The sequence below is a fragment of the Panthera onca genome, chromosome A1 (assembly GCF_046562875.1).
Source record: "Panthera onca isolate mPanOnc1 chromosome A1, mPanOnc1 haplotype 2, whole genome shotgun sequence".
NCBI lineage: Eukaryota > Metazoa > Chordata > Mammalia > Carnivora > Felidae > Panthera > Panthera onca.
The window spans coordinates 152884429-152905326 of NC_138339.1; the positions used below are offsets into that span (position 1 = coordinate 152884429).

The 20898-nt window shown below is 34.4% G+C and overlaps 1 protein-coding gene across 1 annotated transcript; it reads left to right on the forward strand.

Annotated features, from left to right (window-relative positions):
- Window positions 1–14940: 14940 nt before the first annotated feature.
- OR14K1 (olfactory receptor family 14 subfamily K member 1) lies at window positions 14941–15885 on the forward strand. Its single transcript, XM_060634016.2, has one exon. The coding sequence runs from the start codon at window positions 14941–14943 to the stop codon at window positions 15883–15885; it is 945 nt and encodes a 314-aa protein (XP_060489999.2).
- Window positions 15886–20898: the final 5013 nt, after the last annotated feature.

The window sequence follows — 20898 nt, forward strand, 5'->3', positions numbered from 1 at the left end:
GATGAACATAAGGGCAGGGAAACAAAAGTAATATAAAAACAAGGAGGGGGACAAAACAGAAGAGACTCATAAATATGGAGAACAAACTGAGGGTTGCTGGAGGGGTGTGAGAGTGGGGATGGGCTAAATGGGTAAGGGGCATTAAGGAATCTACTCCTGAAATCATTGCTTCACTATATGCTAACTAATTTGAATGCAAATTAAAAATAAATAAATAAATAAGGTTAAAAAATAAAATATATAATCTGCCAAAATTAAAAAAAAAGAAAAAGAAAAAGAAAAAGAAAAACCTTCCATGCTTATGGATTAGAAGAACAAATATTGGTAAAATGTCTATATTACCCAAAGGAATCTGCACATTTAATGCAATCCCTGTTAAAATACCCCAAGCATTTTTTCAGAATTATAACAAAGAATTCTAAAATTTGTGTGGGACCACATCTAAACTCAAAGAGCAAAAGCAATCTTGAAAAAGAAAAGAGGGGCGCCTGGGTGGCTCAGTTGGTTAAGCGTCCGACTTCGGCTCAGGTCATGATCTCATGGCTCGTGAGTTCGAACCCCGCATCAGACTCTGTGCTGACAGCTCAGAGCCTGGAGCCTGTTTCAGATTCTGTGTCTCCCTCTCTCTCTCTGACCCTCCCCCATTCATCCTCTGTCTCTCTGTGTCTCAAAAGTAAATAAACGTTAAAAAAAATTAAAAAAATGAAAAAGAAAAGAAAAGTTGGAGGCATTACAATTCCAGAATTCAGATGATATTACAAAGCTGTGGTGATCAAGACATTATGCTACTGGTACAAAAACAGAAACATAGATCAATGGAGCAGAAGAGAAAATTGAGAAATGGAACCATACCCATATGGTCAACTCCTCCCTAACAAAGTAGGAAGGAATATCCCGTGGAACAAAAGGATAGTCTCTTCAACAAACAGTGTTGGGAACACTGGGCATTTAGTAACAAAAATCTATAAAGAACTGATCAAACTCAACACCCCAAAATTAAATAATCCAGTTAAAAAGTGGACAAAATCAAATGAATAGGCATTTTTTCAAAAAAATATATCCAGGTAGACAACACATACATGAAAAGATGCTCAATATCATCACCAGGGAAATAAAAATCAAAACTGCAGTGAGGTATCATTCACACTAGTCAGCATGATTAGTATTAAGAGCATAGGGAGCAACAGGTGCTGACACTGATGCAGATAAAGGGGATCTCTTAAACTGGTACAACCATTGTGGAAATCAGTATGGGGTTTCCTCATTAAGTTAAAAATGGAACTACCCTATGATCAAACAATTGCATTCCTAGGTATTTACTCAAAGGATACAAAGATACTGACTTAAAGGGATACATGCTTCCTGATGTTTATATTATCAATAATTATCAATAACGATTATCAATATCAATAATGACCAAACCATGGAAAGAACATAAATGTGCATCAACTGATGAATGGATAAAGATGTGGTATGTGTACACAATGAAATATTACTCACTCATAAATAAGAATGAAATCTTGTCATTTGCAACGATGTAGATGAGGTAGAGAGTATTATGCTAAGAAAAATAGTCAGATAAAGACAAATACCACATGATTTCACTCATATGTGGAATTTAAGTAACAGATGAAAATAGGGTACGGGAAAAAAAGAGAGAGAAGAAAACAAACCATTAGAGACTCTTAATGATAGAGAAAAAACAGGGTGGATGGAGGGAGGTGAGTGGGGGATGGGATAGATAGGTGATGGATACTAAGGAGGACCCTTGTTATGGTGAGCACTGGCTGATATATGTGACACATCATTAATTTCTAAAACCAATATTGCACTGTATTTTGACTAACTAGAATTTAAATAAAATTTGAGACCTAAAAAAATAGATATTTCTATGATCCAGTGATTGCACTAATAAGTGCCCAAAGAATACAAAATACTATTTTGAAAGGATCCATGCACCCCAATGTTTATAGAAGCATTATCAACAGTAGCCAAATTTTTGAAAGAGCCCAAATATCCATTGACTGATGAATGGATTAAAAAGTTGTGATATATATATATATATATATATGTATATATATATATATATATATATATATATATATATATATCGTGGAATATTACTAAGTCATGAAAAAGAATGAATTTTTGCCATTTGCAACAATGTGGGTGGTGCTAGCTCTGGTATTTTACTAAACAAAATAAGTCAGTCAGAGAAAGATAAATATCATATTATTTCACTTTTATATGGAAATTAAGAAACAAAACAAATAAACTGTGTGTGTGTGTGTGTGTGTGTGTGTGTGTGTGTGTGAAAGATAGGCAAAACAAGAAATAGACTTTTAACTGTAGAGAATGAAGCGATGGCTACCCGAGGGAATGTTGGGAGAGAGGGTAGAAATGGATGAAATTGGTGATGGGTATTAAGGAGGGCCCTTGTTTGGGTGAGTCCTGGGTGGTGTGTGTAAATGTTGAATCTGTATATGCTAAACCTGAAGTTAATATTATAATGAATGTTGAGAAACTGAATTTAAATAAAAACTTGAGAAAAATAAAATATCTCTTCACTGAGTAATCATATTCGCCTACATTTTTTTTCTCATTCCTCATTCAAGGAAGATTATGGTTTTACCAGTGTGACATTCACCACTAGCGTGAGTGCTTTGCACATTGTATGTATACTAATGGTTAAAACTGTGATGAAGGAAGTTAATTTATTAAACTCCTGTAGTCTTCTCCCTCAAGTGAGCAAGATCCTCTTTCCAGAATCTGTCAACTACTAATCATCCTGCAGTAATTTTACATAGTTACTCTTTGTATTATCTTTAGGTTTTATATTCATTTTCTTCAGAGTAGGGAAATGGTCTGAAAGTGCTACTTACTAATACATTATATGAGAAGTTAGACATCATTTTTGGCAAGAATAAACATAAATTTACTATATGACCAATAAATTTTGTTCCTGAATACTTAACTATGTCCAATTAAATCCTGGATATAAATGTTATGGTAGTTATTTATACTCATCAAGATGATAGCAACTAAAGATTCCTTCAATATATGAATGAATAAAAAGAGTATAGGTCAACCATATAATATAATACTATTTTATTATACTATATATTATACCCAGAATATAAAGGCATAAATCATTAATTCGCACAACAACATGGATTAATCTTGAATGTATTTTGCTACATGGAGAAGCCAATTAAAAGTACTCTTTTTAATAAGTAAGATTATAGTCAGAAAACAGATCACTGTTTTCTGGGGTTTAAGAGTGAGTAGTTTTGGGGCATCTGGGTGGCTTAGTCAGTTGAGTGTCTGACTCTTGGTTTTGGTTCAGGTCATGATCTCGTGGTTCATGAGGTTGAGCCCCGCTTCCATCTCTGCACTGAAGGCATGGAATCTGCTTGGGATTCTCTCTCTCCCTTTCTCTCTCTGCCCCTTCCCTGCTCATGCTCTCTTTCAAAATTAAACTAAAAAAAAAGTATTAAATACTGAGTAGGGTTTATTAGGTACAGTACAATACATTCATTTTTAAATAAAATATTTAAGAATAGTTTTTCCAATTATTTCAATGTGGTAAAATATATAAAATTTACTATCATAACCATTTTACTGTAGAATTTATTGCTACTTAAGTACACTTATAATTGTGCCATTATCACTACCATCCATCTCCATAACTCTTGTCATTTTGCAAAACTTAAACTGTATCTATTAAGCAATTACCTCCCAAGATCTTATCCCTCAAGCCCTGGGAAACCACCATTTACTCTTATTATTATTATAATTCTTTAATTTTGCTTACATCCTCAACCCTGGCAACAACCACTGTACTCTCTGTTATTATGAGTTTGGCTTTCCCCACACCAGATTCTACATGTGTCAGTGATACAACTAAATCATGCAATATTTGCCCTTCTAGATATTGTTTATTTGACTTAGCATAATATCTATCCATCCTGTTGCAAATGCCAATATTTCCTTATTTAAAATATGGAATAATATTCAATTGTATGTATTTACATATGGATATATGTATGTATGTAAGTATGTAAATCAAATATTCTTTAGCTATTAACCCATTGACAGACATTTTGTTTATTTCATGTCTTGGCTTTTGTGAATAATGTGATGATAAACCTGAGAGTGAAGATATCTCTTTGACATAGAAATTGTATTTCCTTTCATTGTATACCCAGAAGTGGGATTGCTGGATCATATGGTAGTTATATTTTTATTTTTTTGAGGAAACTCCATATTGTTTTTCATAATGGGTCTGTAAGTTTACTAATCAGAATGTACAGGTTTTCCTTTTCTCCACATCTTTTTCAACACTTATATCCTTAATTTTTTATTATATCCATCATACTAGGTGTGCTGTGATATCTCACTGTGGGATATTCTTGCAGTTTCCTGATGCTTATTACATTTTCATATATCTATTGACCATTTGAATGTCTTTGGAAACATTTTATCCCATTTCATAAGTTGCATTTTTATTGTGTTGATTGTTTAGTTTGTAATGCATAAACTTCTTAATTTATCAGTGTTATTTTTTTTTTATTTTGCATGTGTGTGTATTTGTTTTTTGTTTTCTTTTGTTTTTAGTGATTTTTTTTCTTTTGTTGTCAGTTCTTTTGGTGTTGAATTAAAAACAAAAATCAATTGAGGAGGGCACTTGTTGGGATGAGCATTGGGTGTTGTATGGAAACCAATTTGACAATAAATTTCATATTTAAAAAAATCATTTCCAAAACCAATGTCAAGAATATTTTCTTATATTGGGGCGCCTGGGTGGCTCAGTTGGTTAAGCATCTGACTTGGCTCAGGTCATGATCTCGAGGTTCATGAGATCGAGCCCCGCGTTGGGCTCTGTGCTGACAGCTCAGAGGCTGGAGCCTGTTTCAGATTCTGTGTCTCCCTCTCTTTCTCTGTCCCTCCCCCACTCATGCTCTGTCTCTCTCTCTCTCTGTGAAAAATAAATAAACATTAAAAAAAAAAAAGAGAATATTTTCTTATATTTTCTTCTACCAGGTATATAGTTTCAGATCTTATGTTTAAGTCTTTAATATACTTTGAATTAATTTTTGTGTATGGTTTAAGAAAGGAGTACAGTTTTATAATTTTCATGTGGATACTCAGTTTTGTCAGGGCCACTGATGAAAAGATTATTATTTTTCCCATTGGGTATTCATGTGGACTTTTTTGAAGTTAGTTGAACATATATGGTTGTGTTTATTTCTGGGTTCTCTTTACTGTTCTATAGGTCTATATGACTGTTTTCATGCCAGTAACATACTGTTTGTTTACTATAGCTTTGTAATGCAATTTGAAATGTAAACATGTGATTTCTCTAGCTTTGCTCTTCTAGCTCAAAATTTTCATAGCTACTTGGGGGCTTTTGGATCCCATATGAATTTTCAGATTGTTTTTATTCTAATTTTCTGAAAATTGCCATTGGAATTTTGATAGGGACGGTATTGAAACTGGAAAGAATGGGTGCTGGAGACCAGCTCCAGTAACCAGGGGTTCCCGAAGGAAGAATGGCATCAGTGAAAATAAAACAAAACTAAAATTAAAAAAACTAAAAATAAAAAAACTAAATTAAAAAATAAAAATTAAAATTAAAATGGACACAGACAACAGCAGTGTGTTGAACAGGCTGATTTATTGTAGCAAACGTGGCATTATATATGCTAGTGATTTACTTGTAGCATATGTCATCTATGTTTTTCTAACATTACCTAATTTTAAAAACGTTCCTATGTGTAATCAACCTTTAAGAAATAACATGGCGATTTTCTCATAATGTTCCTTCATACTCTTCGATTATAGTTTAATTTCTTACATTATTCCATTATGCATCTGTGTTTATCTATAATTATCTATAGTCTATAAGCATTTGCTTTGCTGTTCACATGAAAGACCATCCATTTCTCAACACCTCAAGTGGAACAGTTACAGGAACATGGCCTCCTAACCACATGATGCCAGAAGAACAATGTGTTTGCCTCAGTCTGAGGTTCCAGAAAGGGACCAAAAGGACCTTAGAAACCCATGCCTCATACCTTCTCAAAGAGACAATGCAAGTAGGAACTAATGAACCATTCTGTACCTAAACCAACTAGGTTCAGTCATCATCTGGAATGCCTCCCGGGGGCCAGGTTGGCCTCAGAGTTGAAGTCACCTGTGCCCAGAGATACACTCCTTAGTTGCTGGAGTGGGGCTTCAAATCCATATGTCTCTCTATAGTTGGCCTCCTTTGCTGGAAAATGTATGAGGCTATCCTTCCTGTAAGTAGAGAAGTCTCCATAGGGGATGGTGAGGGCTAAATGTAAGGCCGCACAATTTGTTGTGGAACCTTATTTTCTTTCCTATTGGTTCTTTTCCCAGAGGGCCTGTCAAGGGCAATTCCCCAACAGACAATACCCCAGATAGTTTTAAGGCCAAATTACCTAAAAGCGGGAGTACAAGAAGCTTCACTGTCGGTGGGCTGCCTTGCAGTCACCAATCCTTCCACAGCCTGGGCCCTGCCACTCAGGCTGGGATAGCTCAGGTTGCAGAAAATGGGCTTTTTAAATGTTTATTTATTTTGAGAGAGAGAGAGAGAACAAGTGAGCATGACGGAGGAGCAAAGAGAGGGGGAGAGAGAATCCCAAGCAGGCTCTACACTGTCAGCACAGAGCCCAATTCAGGACTCCATCTCACAAACCATGAGATCATGACACGAGCAGAAATCAAGAGTCAGATATTTAACTGATTGAGCCACCCAGGCAATCCTGGAAAAAATGGACTTTTTAACGATACTGTTTCTTCTGATCCATGAAATGATTATCTTTCCATTTATTAATATATTCCTCAACTTCTTTAATTAATATTCTATCCATTGTAGAGATATTTCACCTCTTTTATTACATGTATAAATGTTTTATTCTTTTTAGTGTTATTATTAAATAAGTTGTTTTTCTTATTTTTCAGATCATTTAGTATGTAGGAATACAACAGATTTTTGGTATATTGATTTTCTGGCCCACAGATTTGCTGAATTTGTTTATTGGTTCTCACATTTTTTTTTTTTTTTTGGTGGAGTCTTTATTGTTTTCTATAGGTACTCCATTCTTTCTTATTTGGATAACTGTCATTTATATCTCATGCCTAATTTCTCTAGATAAGATTTCCAGAATATTTTTTGCCCATTTTTTAATTTAAATTCTAGTTAGTTAACATATTGTATTTTTGGTTTCAGGAGTAGAATTTAGTGATTCATCACTTACATTTAACAGCTGGTGCTCATCCCAACAAGTTCCCTCTTAATGCCCATTACCTATTTAGCACATCCCCCATCCACCTCTCTCCATCAACTCTCAGTTTGTTCTATATCATTAAGGGTCTCTTATGGCTTGCTTCCTTCATTCTCTCTTTCTTTTTCTTTTTTTCACTTACCATATATTTATCTGCTTTGTGCCCTAAATTCCACGCATGAGTGACATCATATGGTATAGGTCTTTCTCTGAGTTTGCTTAGCATAATAAACTCTAGCTCTAATTATGTCATTGCAAATGACAGGATTTCATTCTTTTTTATGGCTGAGTAATGTTCCATTGTAGATTTATACCACATATTCTTCATTCATTCATCAGGGGATGGATATTTGGTTTGTTTTTATAATTTGGCTATTATAGATAATGCTGCTATAAACACCAGTGCATGTATGTTTGAATTAGAATTTTTGTTTTATTCTTTGGGTAAATACATAGTAAAACAATGGGTGGATTGTATGGTAGTTCTATTTTTAATTTTCTGAAGAATTTTCATATTGTTTTCCTGAGTGAGTGGTTTCACAAATTTGCATTTCCACCAAAAAAGGGGGGTTCCCCTTTCTCTGCATGCTTGCTAGCACCTATTGTTTTTTGTTTTGTTGGTTTTAGTCATTCTAACAGGTGTGGCTTGATATTGCATTTTACTTTCAATTTGTATTTTCCTATCAGGGATGTTGAGCATCTTTTCATGTGTCAGTTGGCCATCTGGATGTCTTCCTTGGAAAAATCTCTATGGATGTCTTCTGCCCATTTTTTTATTGGATTATTCATTTTTGGGGTGTGTTGAGTTTTATAAATTCTGTGTTTATTTTGGATACCAGTCTTTTATCAGATTTGAAATTTGTAAATTAGTTTCTATAATTCAGTAGTTTGCTTTTTGATTATGTTGATTGTTTCCTTAGCTGTGCTGAAGCTTTTTATTTTGAAGAAGTCTCAATTAATATACACATATATGTGAATTTTTCAAATTTCTTTTTAATACTTAATCCTATAGATCTGGAGCAAGAAAATATTATTCTATTTTGTCTTTATGGAACATTAAACTGAACATTACGGCTAGTGAAATCAAGCAAACAAAAAACAAACACACAAACAAACAAACAAATACAACATAGGACCTAAAGAAGTAAGAAGTTATTGACAGACAAAATATGTGCATCTTAAGGAATTTACAAAAAAAAAACAACTATAGCTTATTATTATGTCAAAACTAATTCATAATTAAATTAGAATATTTTGTAGTAGTAAAAAAGACAAATGGAACCAGAAAGTAATAACAGTATCATTTTTATTATGTTTATTTGTATTCTCAGAAATTTCACGTTTATTGATTCTCAAGTACCACAGCATCAGAATGTGACTGTACTTAAAAGTAGGGCTTTTAAGGAATAATTAACTTTAAAAAAGGATATGTGGGTGCCTTAATCCAATCAGATTGCTGTTCTTATAAGAAGTAGGACATACAGAGTGACACAGTGGGCACTGGTGCACAAAGGGATGGTCATTTGAAGAGGCAGCAAGAGATCAGCCATAGGAGAACAAAATAGAGATAACTCAGAGGAAAAAACCCTGTCCACACTTTAATCTGGACTTTTAACCTCTAGAACTATGTGAAAATAAATATCTCTTGTTGAAATCACACAGGCTGTGTTATTTTCTTATGGCACCACTGGCAGACTAATACAGATTTGGATAAGAAAATGCAGTATTTAATGATGAATTGAGCAAAATATGTGAATGACTTGTGTCCTGAATCTGTAAAAATTGCTGATAGAATTTTTAAAATATTTTTAAAACTGAAGAAATATACCATCTCCATTGCTCATGGTACTCAATATTGTTTGGATAACATGTTCTCTACATTGATCTAGATTCAATTTCAATCAAAATTATTCCAAGTGGTTTTGAAATTTCTAAAATGATTCAAAAGTTAATATGACAATTATCCATATGTGTGGGATGTCTTACCTTTTAGTAAAGGCCCTTATGACCTCAGAAAATAATGAGGATAAGGATAAAGATATACTCCAAAGAAATACGTGGTGAATGTGGTGGTGTTAATAAGAGATTCCTTTGATAATGTTTTGGGGTAATGGTGGGGTGGTCCAGAGCCAATGGCCACGAAAGAATTCTTGAAGACATCTTTGGTGTAAATATGTGATTTTATTAAAGCATGGGGACAGGACCCATGGGCTGGAAGAACTGCACTGGGATCGTGACTCATTATATTCCTTCAGGTTTGAAGGGAGTCAAGGATAGAGTAAGTCTCTAAAATATTTTGGAAGCAAGGTTTTCAGGACCTTGAGGGGCTAGCTGTTGCTAGGGAAAACACCACTTATTACTGTTTAATAAAACCTCAGTCATGAGACCCTTCAGATGTATATCAAGGTTATAAGCTTGGAGTATGATTGCCAGCATATATCTTGGAAGAGTTGAGATAAAGGAAGTAGACTTATAGGATCCTCAAGTTTGCAATAATGTTAAGCTAAGATTCTCTTTTGCTCCTAGCAAAGCATAATTATAGAGGCAGCTGAGCTCCTAGAGGAAGGTCACTCTTCCAGTTTCAAGGACTTGTCAATGGACTATAGGCAGTAAGGGAACTTAATTTTGTATTTGCCTTAGTTTCTCATATTACCATGGCAAGCACTTAAACTCCTTTCCTTTGTTCTTGGGTAGCCAGGAGTGTCCGAGGAATATTATACATATTCCATCTGGTGGGGTATAGTGGTGGTGTCAGCCTGTATTTTGCCGTCAGCTTGCCCCCAAGTTCTCTCATCACCTGTATCATAGAAACCAGTTACAGGAAACATGGGAATTGTGTCATCCACAATATTTGGAGAGGGAATAATTTAGAGCAAACATTAAACAAATGAGTAAAAATATTATCTATTTTCTAGAAAATAAGGAGAATATTACAGATCATGCTCTGAAAATAGACCCCACTTTATCCCAATAATAAGAAGACCCTGCTGTCTTTCATTATGACGCTGGCCATAAGAGAAGCCATGACTCTCACATGCTCATTTGAATGCCACTGACATTATTTGAGAACTATTACAGATATCAGGAATTGAGTTTTGGAGGACTTTCTACCCTGGCATCTCTGTTCATTAGTGAGAACCTGAAGGAAAGTTATCCTCACTGGAGTCTGGCTTAAAACCAGAGATATAGTAAAGGAAAATCAATGGAGAATTGGTGGCTCAAGGACTTAAAATCCATGTTATTAAACCCAAAATCAGAGGAGTGTGTCTCTTAGTGTTTCTCTCTATTGAAATTGAACTAAAACTATCAGAATCAGTTTAAAGATTAGTGGATGGATACCTAAATTAAAATTGTTACATGCTTTAGAAGCAGATGAATATCTTAGAATTCAATGGTCATCTACATACAATAAATAATTGAAGCCATGCTGCAGAGTTTATTCTAATGAGACCAAATGAGATCTTATCTTTTATCTCACTGGGAAAAGGGCAGTAGCATCAGCTCTCAGATCAGAGATGGGACTGGAAGGCAGGGTCCCAAAGGCCTTAGAATCTGAGAAATGAAATTAGGACAGCTAAAGTCTGACCTCCAGGGAGAATCCTATATGCTCTAAAAAATCTATTTGAAACTGTGTTAAGAACGTTGCCCCTTATTGAAGAAAGAATTGCCATAGATATAGAGCATTAAGGACACTTTTTTTCCTTTTTGAACTTAGAGACTGCACAAAGAAAAAAATCCTGGTGTGTAGAGGTCAGACATGTTCAATGAAAATCATTATAAGTGTGATGGGATAAGGAACACATGAAACAGGATCCTGGAGGAATATGGGAAAATTGTTTGCAGTTTTCTGGCTCTTCTTCTGACTTGAAAGTAAGAACTTTATTTTTAAGGAGCACTGTGAAAGGAATTCCAAATTACTTAGCTATTTTATATTTACTTGTTCTCTATTAAAATAATTTGAATTTTGAATTTTAAAAATATTTGTTAAAATCTTTCATCAGTCTTCTATGAATGATATTCTTATATTTTTTAAAGTTTTTATTCACCAGTTATTTAACAGTGTAGTATTAGTATCAGGTGTACAATTGCGTGATTCATCACTTATATACAAAACCCAGTGCTCATCGCAAATTCTCATCCATATACCCTCATCCATATACCCGCTCATCCATATACCCGATCCCCTCCTCACCTCTCCTCTTACAACCATCACCTTGTTATCTGTAATTAAGAGTTCTTTCTCTCTTGATCTTTCTTTCTCTTTTCTCCTTTGCTCATTTATTTTGTTTCTTATTTTCCGCATATGAATAAAGTTTTTGTCTTTCTTTGACTGGTTTATTTCACTTAACAATATACTCTCTAGATCAATCCATATTGTTGCAAATGTTAAAATTTAATTATTTTTTAAGCCTGAATAATATTCATTATGTATTATATGTTTACTATATGTGTATATTATCCTCCACTTTTAATTAAAAATAAAATATGTCTAACATCTTTTTCCCTTATTGGGTGCTCTATTCTCTCTCATTTACTCAATTTTATGTGATTAGTTACCTTTCAAAACAAAACATGAAATCAAAATATTCAAAAAAATCTTATTTTTATAAGTGATCTTGAAAGAGAGCTTAAAGTCCATGGGAGTGATAGAAATATTTGTGTTGCCTATTAGATATTTTAAAATATTTGAAATTTATATGCACATATTTTTACATTGAAATATGACTTTATGTTTCCATTAATACAGTAATTATTTGGAAATAGGTATCTTCCTACAACTGTTTATTGTAAGATGAAAAATTATTATCATTTTTGTTTTATAAATTTAACCTAATCAATGGAAAAGTAATATTAAACTATAGGAAAATTTTTAATTGTGGAAAATATAATACTTGTGTCTGATTGTGAAACCAGTAAGGGTGGCTTTCAGATGTTAAAGTAAATACCGACTTTACTAATAAAAAATTATGTTCACATTGTGAGACATGAAACAACACTGGTCAAATTATGTGTATACGCCTATTTTGTACTTCTTGGAATTACAGGTTAATAAGAGATCAACAAAATGGACCTTGGCTAAAGTTGAAAAACCATAACATTGAAAGTTTCAGAAACTACTTAAAGAATCAATAGAAGGTCTGAGCCTACTTTTCCAGGTGGAAAGAAGAAACATCAAAGTAGGAACAAAGGAATCTTCAGTTTGGCTCACTGTCACATGGAGAATGTGCTCTTTTTCCAGTTGCACACTATGTAGACCTTGGATTACTCAGATAATTAAGGCACTGAAATTAAAATGATTGAGGGGCTAACCATAAGTAGAGGAATCTAACTAGAATAATGATTATCAATCCCCACAACCTTTAGCTTTTGAGAGAAACTCCTTGTCATTGTGTGTAAATTGGATGATTGGGAAAATGAATGTTAATTCAACAGAGATGGGCTCAGGGACAGGAACTTTTCAAAAGTCTGACTCAAAGCAGAGAAAGGGTGATGAGAAAGATTCTAAGGATGGAGAAAATGTCCTTACAATTTCTATAGTTATTACTCAATTAGAGCTTTGTGTATCAAAAGTGTGGTTCATTTATAAAGATTATGGAAAATTTTTTTTTTTAATTATTTTTTTTTCTTAGAGCGTTCACTGAGAAATCCACAAATATTGGGAGAGGTTGAAAGAGGCTGCACGGAGAACTAAATAAATTCTCACTGAAGTTATGCTAAAGTAAAATCAAACAGAGTCTCTAAATACTAAGATGATCTGAGGGAGAAAAATATGACCATATATCTCCCCCATGGGGTTTGTGAGTGATCATGGATTATAACTCCGGTGTGACTTTAAGATGGGAGGACACTCAGTTTTTCTCATTAGATATAGTTGACATATTTAATATTTGTTGGTTCTTGTTAATAATTAAGTATTTACTAGTGTTTCATGATAAATATCTGGCTTACATCTTAAATCTTGTTATTTTAATGAAAAAATGGTATGATACATTTGTAAATCAATTGGTCAAAATTACCACAGTAGTTTTCTAATTGTTTTCTGTTTTAGTGAATATCTGTGAAAAAATAATAGAAAATATTATTGAGGACATTTTTACCAAAATATATTTTTTTAACAAAAATATGGGATAAATCTTAATGTCCTTCAATGAGAAGTGGATAATATATTAGAATATCAAATAATATTAATGCTTATTTTCTGGGAGCCGATCCATCCAGCCTTCCTGATGGCACAGCCCAGGTGGTTGGCGGAAGGGCAAGGCACAGCAACCCTCTGAATGGGAAGCTACTGGTATCCCTCCTGTTACTCATCATGGCCATCCCCATGATCCAATTGGCACCAATGATTCAAAATAAACCCATGGGGACAAACTCGGGGATATTTCCTGGGGATGGCCCCCAGGAAAAACTCCCTCTGGGAAAAACCATGAGAGTCTGAAGATGGATAATGAAGCCTTATATCCAGCAGGTGCCACCCCCCTCCTGCTCGCTCTCTGCCCAAAGGCAGGATAGCCCCATATATTCCCCCTGCCAATGAGGGAGGCAAATGGATTCAAAATTCCTACTCTGGTAATAAGGGAATGTACTTATGGATACAGGTTCTGACTCCTGTGTCCACCTGGCCCCCAGAAAGCATTCCAGATGATAACTGGACTTGGTGGGTCAAAGTACAAAATGGTTCTTTGGTTCCAAAACACACATTGTCTCCCTGGGAAATCTTAAAGCAAGGGTTCCCATGGTGCCCTACCCCAGATCAAAAGGAGTACTTCTGTTCTTTGTATTGTAAATGATTCAAGGGAACAATCAGAAAAACATGCCCCTGTAAACTAAGAACTAGATAACCCTTCATAGAAATAACAAAATAGAGCTTTATAGGCTATAAGTAGACATTGTTATAATCAAGGTAACATGAGAAAAGGAGAAATTAAATCTAAAAGCAAAAGAGCATGAGGAAAAATCTCAAGGAAATAACCAAGATGTTCCCTAATGGTTGAATGCACAAGGGAATATTCTAAGCGTTAGGTAATGCCAAAAAAAAACATTGATGACGCATGCGTTAAGGAAATTGCTAACATATATATTGCCAGACTCATAGCAATAAAGCGGCCAGTCTAACTTACTGCTGTTGTCTGTGTCCATTTGTACCCTTGCCGACGCCTTTCATCCTTCGGGAAACCCTGGACCTGCTGGGGCTGGACCCCGGCAATTATTTAAACAGATTGCATAACAAACAAAATTTATCTGTGACTTCTAACTCACGTCAAAATTTGCATCAGGTAGGATAATACTTATGCAAACAAATATGCATTCTATTACGATTGGAATTATGGAGCCAATTCTACAATTCCCACTGGAAATACAATTAGTAAAAATAATTTGAAATGTTCACTTAGGGAGCAAAATGGAATTCATCTTCCACAATGAATCTGAGTCCAGTTCTATTGGACTGTGACGCTAATAGTTGTTTCATTCCCAAGTCAACTATAAATATGAATATTTTGGTATTTAAAAATTTGCATCTATCTCATGATGCTAAAGTATACATACTTCAAAAATAAAGAAGTAAATAATATTTTGTTACACTAATGTATCTTTTCTTTATTCAATAGGTGGCAAATAATTTTAAAATATGATGAATCAAACACTACTAATGGAATTCTCGCTCATGGGATTTACTGAGAGCCAGATGCTATTGAGGCTACATACTGTGGTCTTCTCACTGATCTACCTAGTGGCCATGATGGAGAATTTAATTGTCATCCTCCTCACAGTTCTTGATCAACGCCTCCACAGTCCAATGTACTTTTTCCTAAGGCATTTGTCTTTCGTAGATCTGTGCCTCATTTCTGCCACACTACCCAAATCCATCCTCAATTCCATCACCTTCAGTCACTTCATCTCTTTTCTGGGATGTGTGTTACAGCTCTTCTGTGTGGTACTACTGTCTGGGTCAGAGATTGGCATTCTCACTGCAATGTCCTATGACCGCTATATTGCCATCTGTCATCCTCTGCATTATGAGGGTGTTATGAGCAAAGGGGTCTGTGTCCAGCTAATGACTATTTCCTGGCTCAATGGAGGGGTCTTGGGAATCTTGTACTCATCTGGGACATTCTCTTTAAACTTTTGTGGGTCAACTAAGATCCATCAGTTCTTCTGTGATGTCCCTGCTCTACTAAAACTCAGTTGTTCTAAGGAATATGCAACTATTAATGTCTGTGTGGCCATTGGGGTCTGTTACGCATTTTCATGTTTAGTTTGCATTGTGATCTCTTATGTATATATTTTTACCACCGTGTTAAAGATCCCAACCAGACAGAAGCAGTCCAGAGCCTTTTCCACCTGCCTGCCTCACCTCATTGTGGTGAGTGCATTCCTTCTAACAGGTGCTATTGCTTATTTAAAACCAGTTTCTGATGAGCCTTCTCTTCTGGACTTGTTTGTGTCTGTGTTCTATTCTGTGGTACCTCCAACCTTGAACCCTGTTATTTACTGTCTGAGAAGCAAAGATATTGAATCAGCCCTAGGAAAAATCCTAAGTAAAGTTAAAAGGAGTGGAATAATGGAAAGATGACTAAAGTTGAAGTTAGGAAGTAGGAAGTTTTGTTGTTCCACAATTAACTAGCTGTTTGGAATTATTTGTATTAGAGATTAATATATTATGGAACCTTGTTAGTAATGACCTCAGGTTGTCAGGTTTTTTAAAATTAATGTTTATTTATTTTTGAGAGACAGACAGACAGAGAGACAGAGCGTGAGCAGGGGAGGGCAGAGAGGAGACTCAGAATCTGAAGCAGGTTCCAGGCTTTGAGCTGTCAGCATGGACCCCAACGTGGGGCTCTAACTCATAAACTGTGAGAACATGATCTGGGCTGAAGTTGGATGCTTAACCAACTGAGCCACCCAGGCACCCCTCAGGATGTCAGTTTTAATAGAAATAAATATTCTCTTATATTCCTTCACATTCTGTCTTAATGTTTTCCTTTTACATCTTCACTGATTTGGACTTCTGTTCTGAGCTCCATATACATGAGATTTATATATTTGTATTCCTCCAAAATTATCAACTTCCATGACATTTTATCATTTATCTTATGATGGAAATTTGATTTTAATTTAAAATGATTTTAACTAAATTTTGCATTTATTTATCTTCTGATGGAAATTTGATTTTAATGTGAAATTATTTTAATGGAATGTTGCAGTTTTAAAAAATACTTTATTTTGTCACAAGCTTCAGTTATTTTATTTTTTTTTAACGTTTATTTATTTTTGGGACAGAGAGAGACAGAGCATGAACAGGGGAGGGGCAGAGAGAGAGGGAGACACAGAATCTGAAGCAGGCTCCAGGCTCTGAACTGTCAGCACAGAGCCCGACGCGGGGCTCGAACTCACGGACCATGAGATCGTGATCTGAGCTGAAGTCGGATGCTTAACCGACTGAGCCACCCAGGCGCCCCAGTTATTTTATTTTTTAAATGATTTTTTAAAATTTATTTTTGAGAGAAATAGAGAGTGGGTAAGGGGAAGAGAGAGAGAAGAAAGAGAACCCCAAGCAGGATCTACACCTTCAGTGTAAAGCCTGATGTGGGGCTTGATCCTACAAACTGTAAGATATGACCTGAGCTGAAATCAAAAGTGGGATACTTAACCAACTGAGCCACCCAGACACCCCACAAGCTTCATTTATTTGACTAATATGTGTTTGATGAGGATTTTATACAATTACTCATACATTTAAGAGAATGACTCTCTTAAATCTTTGCTTCTTTTGATTAAAATTTTATTTTTTTTGATTCAGATGCTTTTCTGTTTATAAAATTTATTTTTATCTAATGTGTTGATGCTAGATGTTGGTCTAATTTTTGTTTTTTAATGTTGGAACTTAAGAAAATAGCATCCGGCATTGTTTCTCACATTGTGATAAATCCCATATCCACTCTTTCCAGATTTCAGTATCATGTAACATTTCCAATATCCTAAATATTCAAAATTATTTTCCACTTATTACTGCAGAAAACTATCTTGTCACTGTTATTCTTTTCAGTCTTACTCCACATGCTCTTTCAATTCTTAAGCTTATTTACTCATTCTGAGAGACAGAGAAAAAGGGTGAGATGAGTGTGAGCAGGAGAGGGGCACAGAAAGAGGGAGAGAGAGAGAGAGAATCTCAAGCAAACTGCAATGTGAACGCAGACCCCTATTTGGGGCTCCAATTATTGAACCATGAGATAATGACCTGAGTTGAAATTGAGAGTCTGACATTTAACTGACTGAGCCACCCAGGTGAGCCCATACACTTTTATCATCAAAATTAATATTTGTTGATCACTTTCACTATATCAGACACTTTTATGTGCACCGTCTCTACTAATGGTGTCTAGCAATGTGAAGTGATTGGAATATAAACAGATGGGAAAACTGAGATTGAGGGAAGATGGGTAGCATGTTTTCAGTTATATGGCTCACAACATAGGGACATGGGGAAAATACCTTTCTTGTCTGTAGCAATACCTTTCATGCTCTGTAGGCTCATCATAGCATTGCTGAAGCTTTATATTACCTTCCTGATAAAAAACATCATACTTGCCCAAATTATACCCAAATTTCAAAGTCTAGCTTAAATAAGGTCTGGATATAGAGAATTATGAAGCACTTAATTACACATTTCCCAATCTCTAAATCTTATACATAGCTGATGGAAATAGCTTTAGTATCTCTTCTAATGAGACTCATTTATAGATATAGATATAGATAGATATAGATATAGATAGATGTATATAATATATAGATGTATATATATAGATGTATATTTATATATAGATGTATATATAGACGTATATTTACATATATATATGATATATCTCCCTTCTAATATGCAAATTGATTTAACACACAACAACTGGTTTATATGATACCTATGTGATGTGAAAGGTCCATATAGAAGTCAACTTTGGTTTATTTTTACAGTGCAAATCATAGCTCTGAGCAGAAAATAGCTATACCTTAACTTCTCTTTTAACATACTTTGATATCAATCCATTTCTATTCATTTCAAATGCATCACAAATTTAGTTATTTGTTTTCTGAAAAATAAACATTGCATCAAATGAATATACAAATTTTTGAATGAGACCCTTTTATGGAAGCAGTAAAATATGAAAAAAAATGTTTATCTTAGAATCAAGGACATGAAGTAATGACTTAATTTTTAAGGAAATCATAAAGGGTAGTTTATTAATCTCACAAGTATACATATACAGACATATAAATCCAACAAAATTTTCAATACAAGAAAGAATCAATGAGTAGTATAATGAACTAGAACTGAGAAGATTATCTATTTTTACAATTAAAGCAAAGAGAACTGTAAGAAGTCATGCATCCTTTGTTAATGTAGTGTTACAAAAATAGAGTTTATTGTTGTGGTAGTTTTTCTATGAAATCCTGTCTCCATCATCTTGGTTCTCCTTTGTCCACTTTGTGGAAATTTGTATTTGCAGTGTATTATTATGCTACATATTATTAGTATATTATATGTTATAAATATTTGCATGCATTAGATGGGAATATGGCACAGCCATTGAGACCCTGCAATCTTATATGTCACTTCTTTGAGGATATCATAATTTAGGCCTTCCCACCAAACTTTTCTATCACAATGATGATTCCAACAAAAATAAATGGAAATGGTTTTTCCATCTCAGTTCAAAAGAAGCCCTTTGTATCTAGAAAAACATTTTATTCTTCATAACTTGAACTAAAACCTATATGGCACTTTTAGAAACTTCTGCAGTTTTTAATGGGTTTGTAGAAGAGTCTGAATTTGGTATGGTGTAAACAGATTTATTTATTATTTTATGACATATATTTATATCAAAATATTTATTTAAGATAAATATATAATCAAAATATTTATTTAAGATAAATATATAATCAAAATATTTATTTAAGACCCCACAGTTGGAAATTGAATCAAATATCCAATACTAGCCATTTGACTGCTTCCCCACAGAATGTAGGCTTCCTAACTGTGAACCAAATGCCGGAGGATATTCGATACGATGATGCAAGTAGAGAATTAAGAAGATGACAAATAGTTGCCATTTCAATTAACAAATTTGTAAAATTCATTTGTGGGAATAATGATTTGGAACAGCATAACTTGAAAAGCACACAAGTGGAAAGAACAAGAAAAGACACAAAATGCACAGAAGTTTTAAAACAACATTTATTGAAAAATTAACAGTAGGTTCTTTAATGAGAGGAAAATCCCTGGAGTGCCTGTATGACTCAGTCAGTTGAGTGTCTGACTCTTGATTTCATCTCAGGTCATAATCTCATGGTTTGTGGGACTGGGCCCTGCATCAGGATCTGCGCTGAAGGTGTGGGGACTGCCTGGAATCTTTCTTCTCCTCTCTATCTGCCCCTTCTCCCCCCCCCTACCCCCACCCCCGAGCCTGAGAGTGCTCTCTCTGTGTGTATCTCAAAATAAATAAATAAACTTTAAATAAAAAGAGGTAAAAAAATCTGTCACTAGACATAGGCTTTAAAGTTAGGTGTCTAGAACTGTGCTATCAAATATGATACCTATATACATATGTGGCTAAGGTGTTAAAATATGGCTAATATGGCTGAGGAACTAAAGGAATTAGTTTTGGTTAATTTAAATTTTAAAACGATACTTGAGTCAGTTATTAGAACATTTAAAAGTGTGTTTGAATGAAATTGGGTATAAGAATCTAATAAAAAACATGTGTATTTAATTACTTTGGTAGAGATTATCTTTATTTTTACATAAATAAATGAGTGGAATCATGGGCAATAAGTAGGACAAAATTTGAATGGTAACTGAATATAAAGCACTATTTCAAATGATTCATTTTGAAGGGAAAGGGAGATGAGGTGTGGATAGACTAGATGTTCAAGAGGGTTGAAATAAATATTTAAAAAATAAACATAATAGTAACCTGCAAAGCCAATGGTCAAGCCAAAGTTTAGTGGTTCCCAAACTCATAATATTTAACCAAGAAACTATACTGTATTTGTGATAGATATGTGGCTTTCAATGAAAGACATGATTGTAAATTTCACCCCAAATATATAAAAAATAAAATTTACCCTCATTAGCTTTTTCAGTGTGCTGGAATAGAGTTGAGTAAATTACTGTAATGGGGACTGATTTCATTTGTTTAAAAAGGATACTATGAGGAAAATAAAATACTCTTCCTTTTCTTAGAAGTGTATGGTTTTAAATAATCATTGTAATAAAAAATAATAGAGTAACTGTTTAATTCTTTCCTAATTCAAAAGAATTTTAGCCCACCTTTGCATAGACAAAAACAAGGTGTATGCATAAGGAGGGATGGTTTAACCTTAGATTACTCCCACCCTGGTGCTGACTGCCATTTCTCTCCACCCAACAAGACTCCCTACTTTGTGTGTTTGTGTGTGTGTGTGTGTGTGTGTGTGTGTGTGTGTGTGTGTGCAGATATCAAAAATGTCCATTGACAATCAAAACCGAACTTGGAATGGGAATTTCAGATAGATGAAGCAAATTTTATGAACAATTATGGACCTCAATTTG

Excerpts from the sequence above, each read along its gene's own strand:
- OR14K1 (XM_060634016.2), top strand. The coding sequence starts at position 14,941 with ATGATGAATCAAACACTACTAATGGAATTCTCGCTCATGGGATTTACT.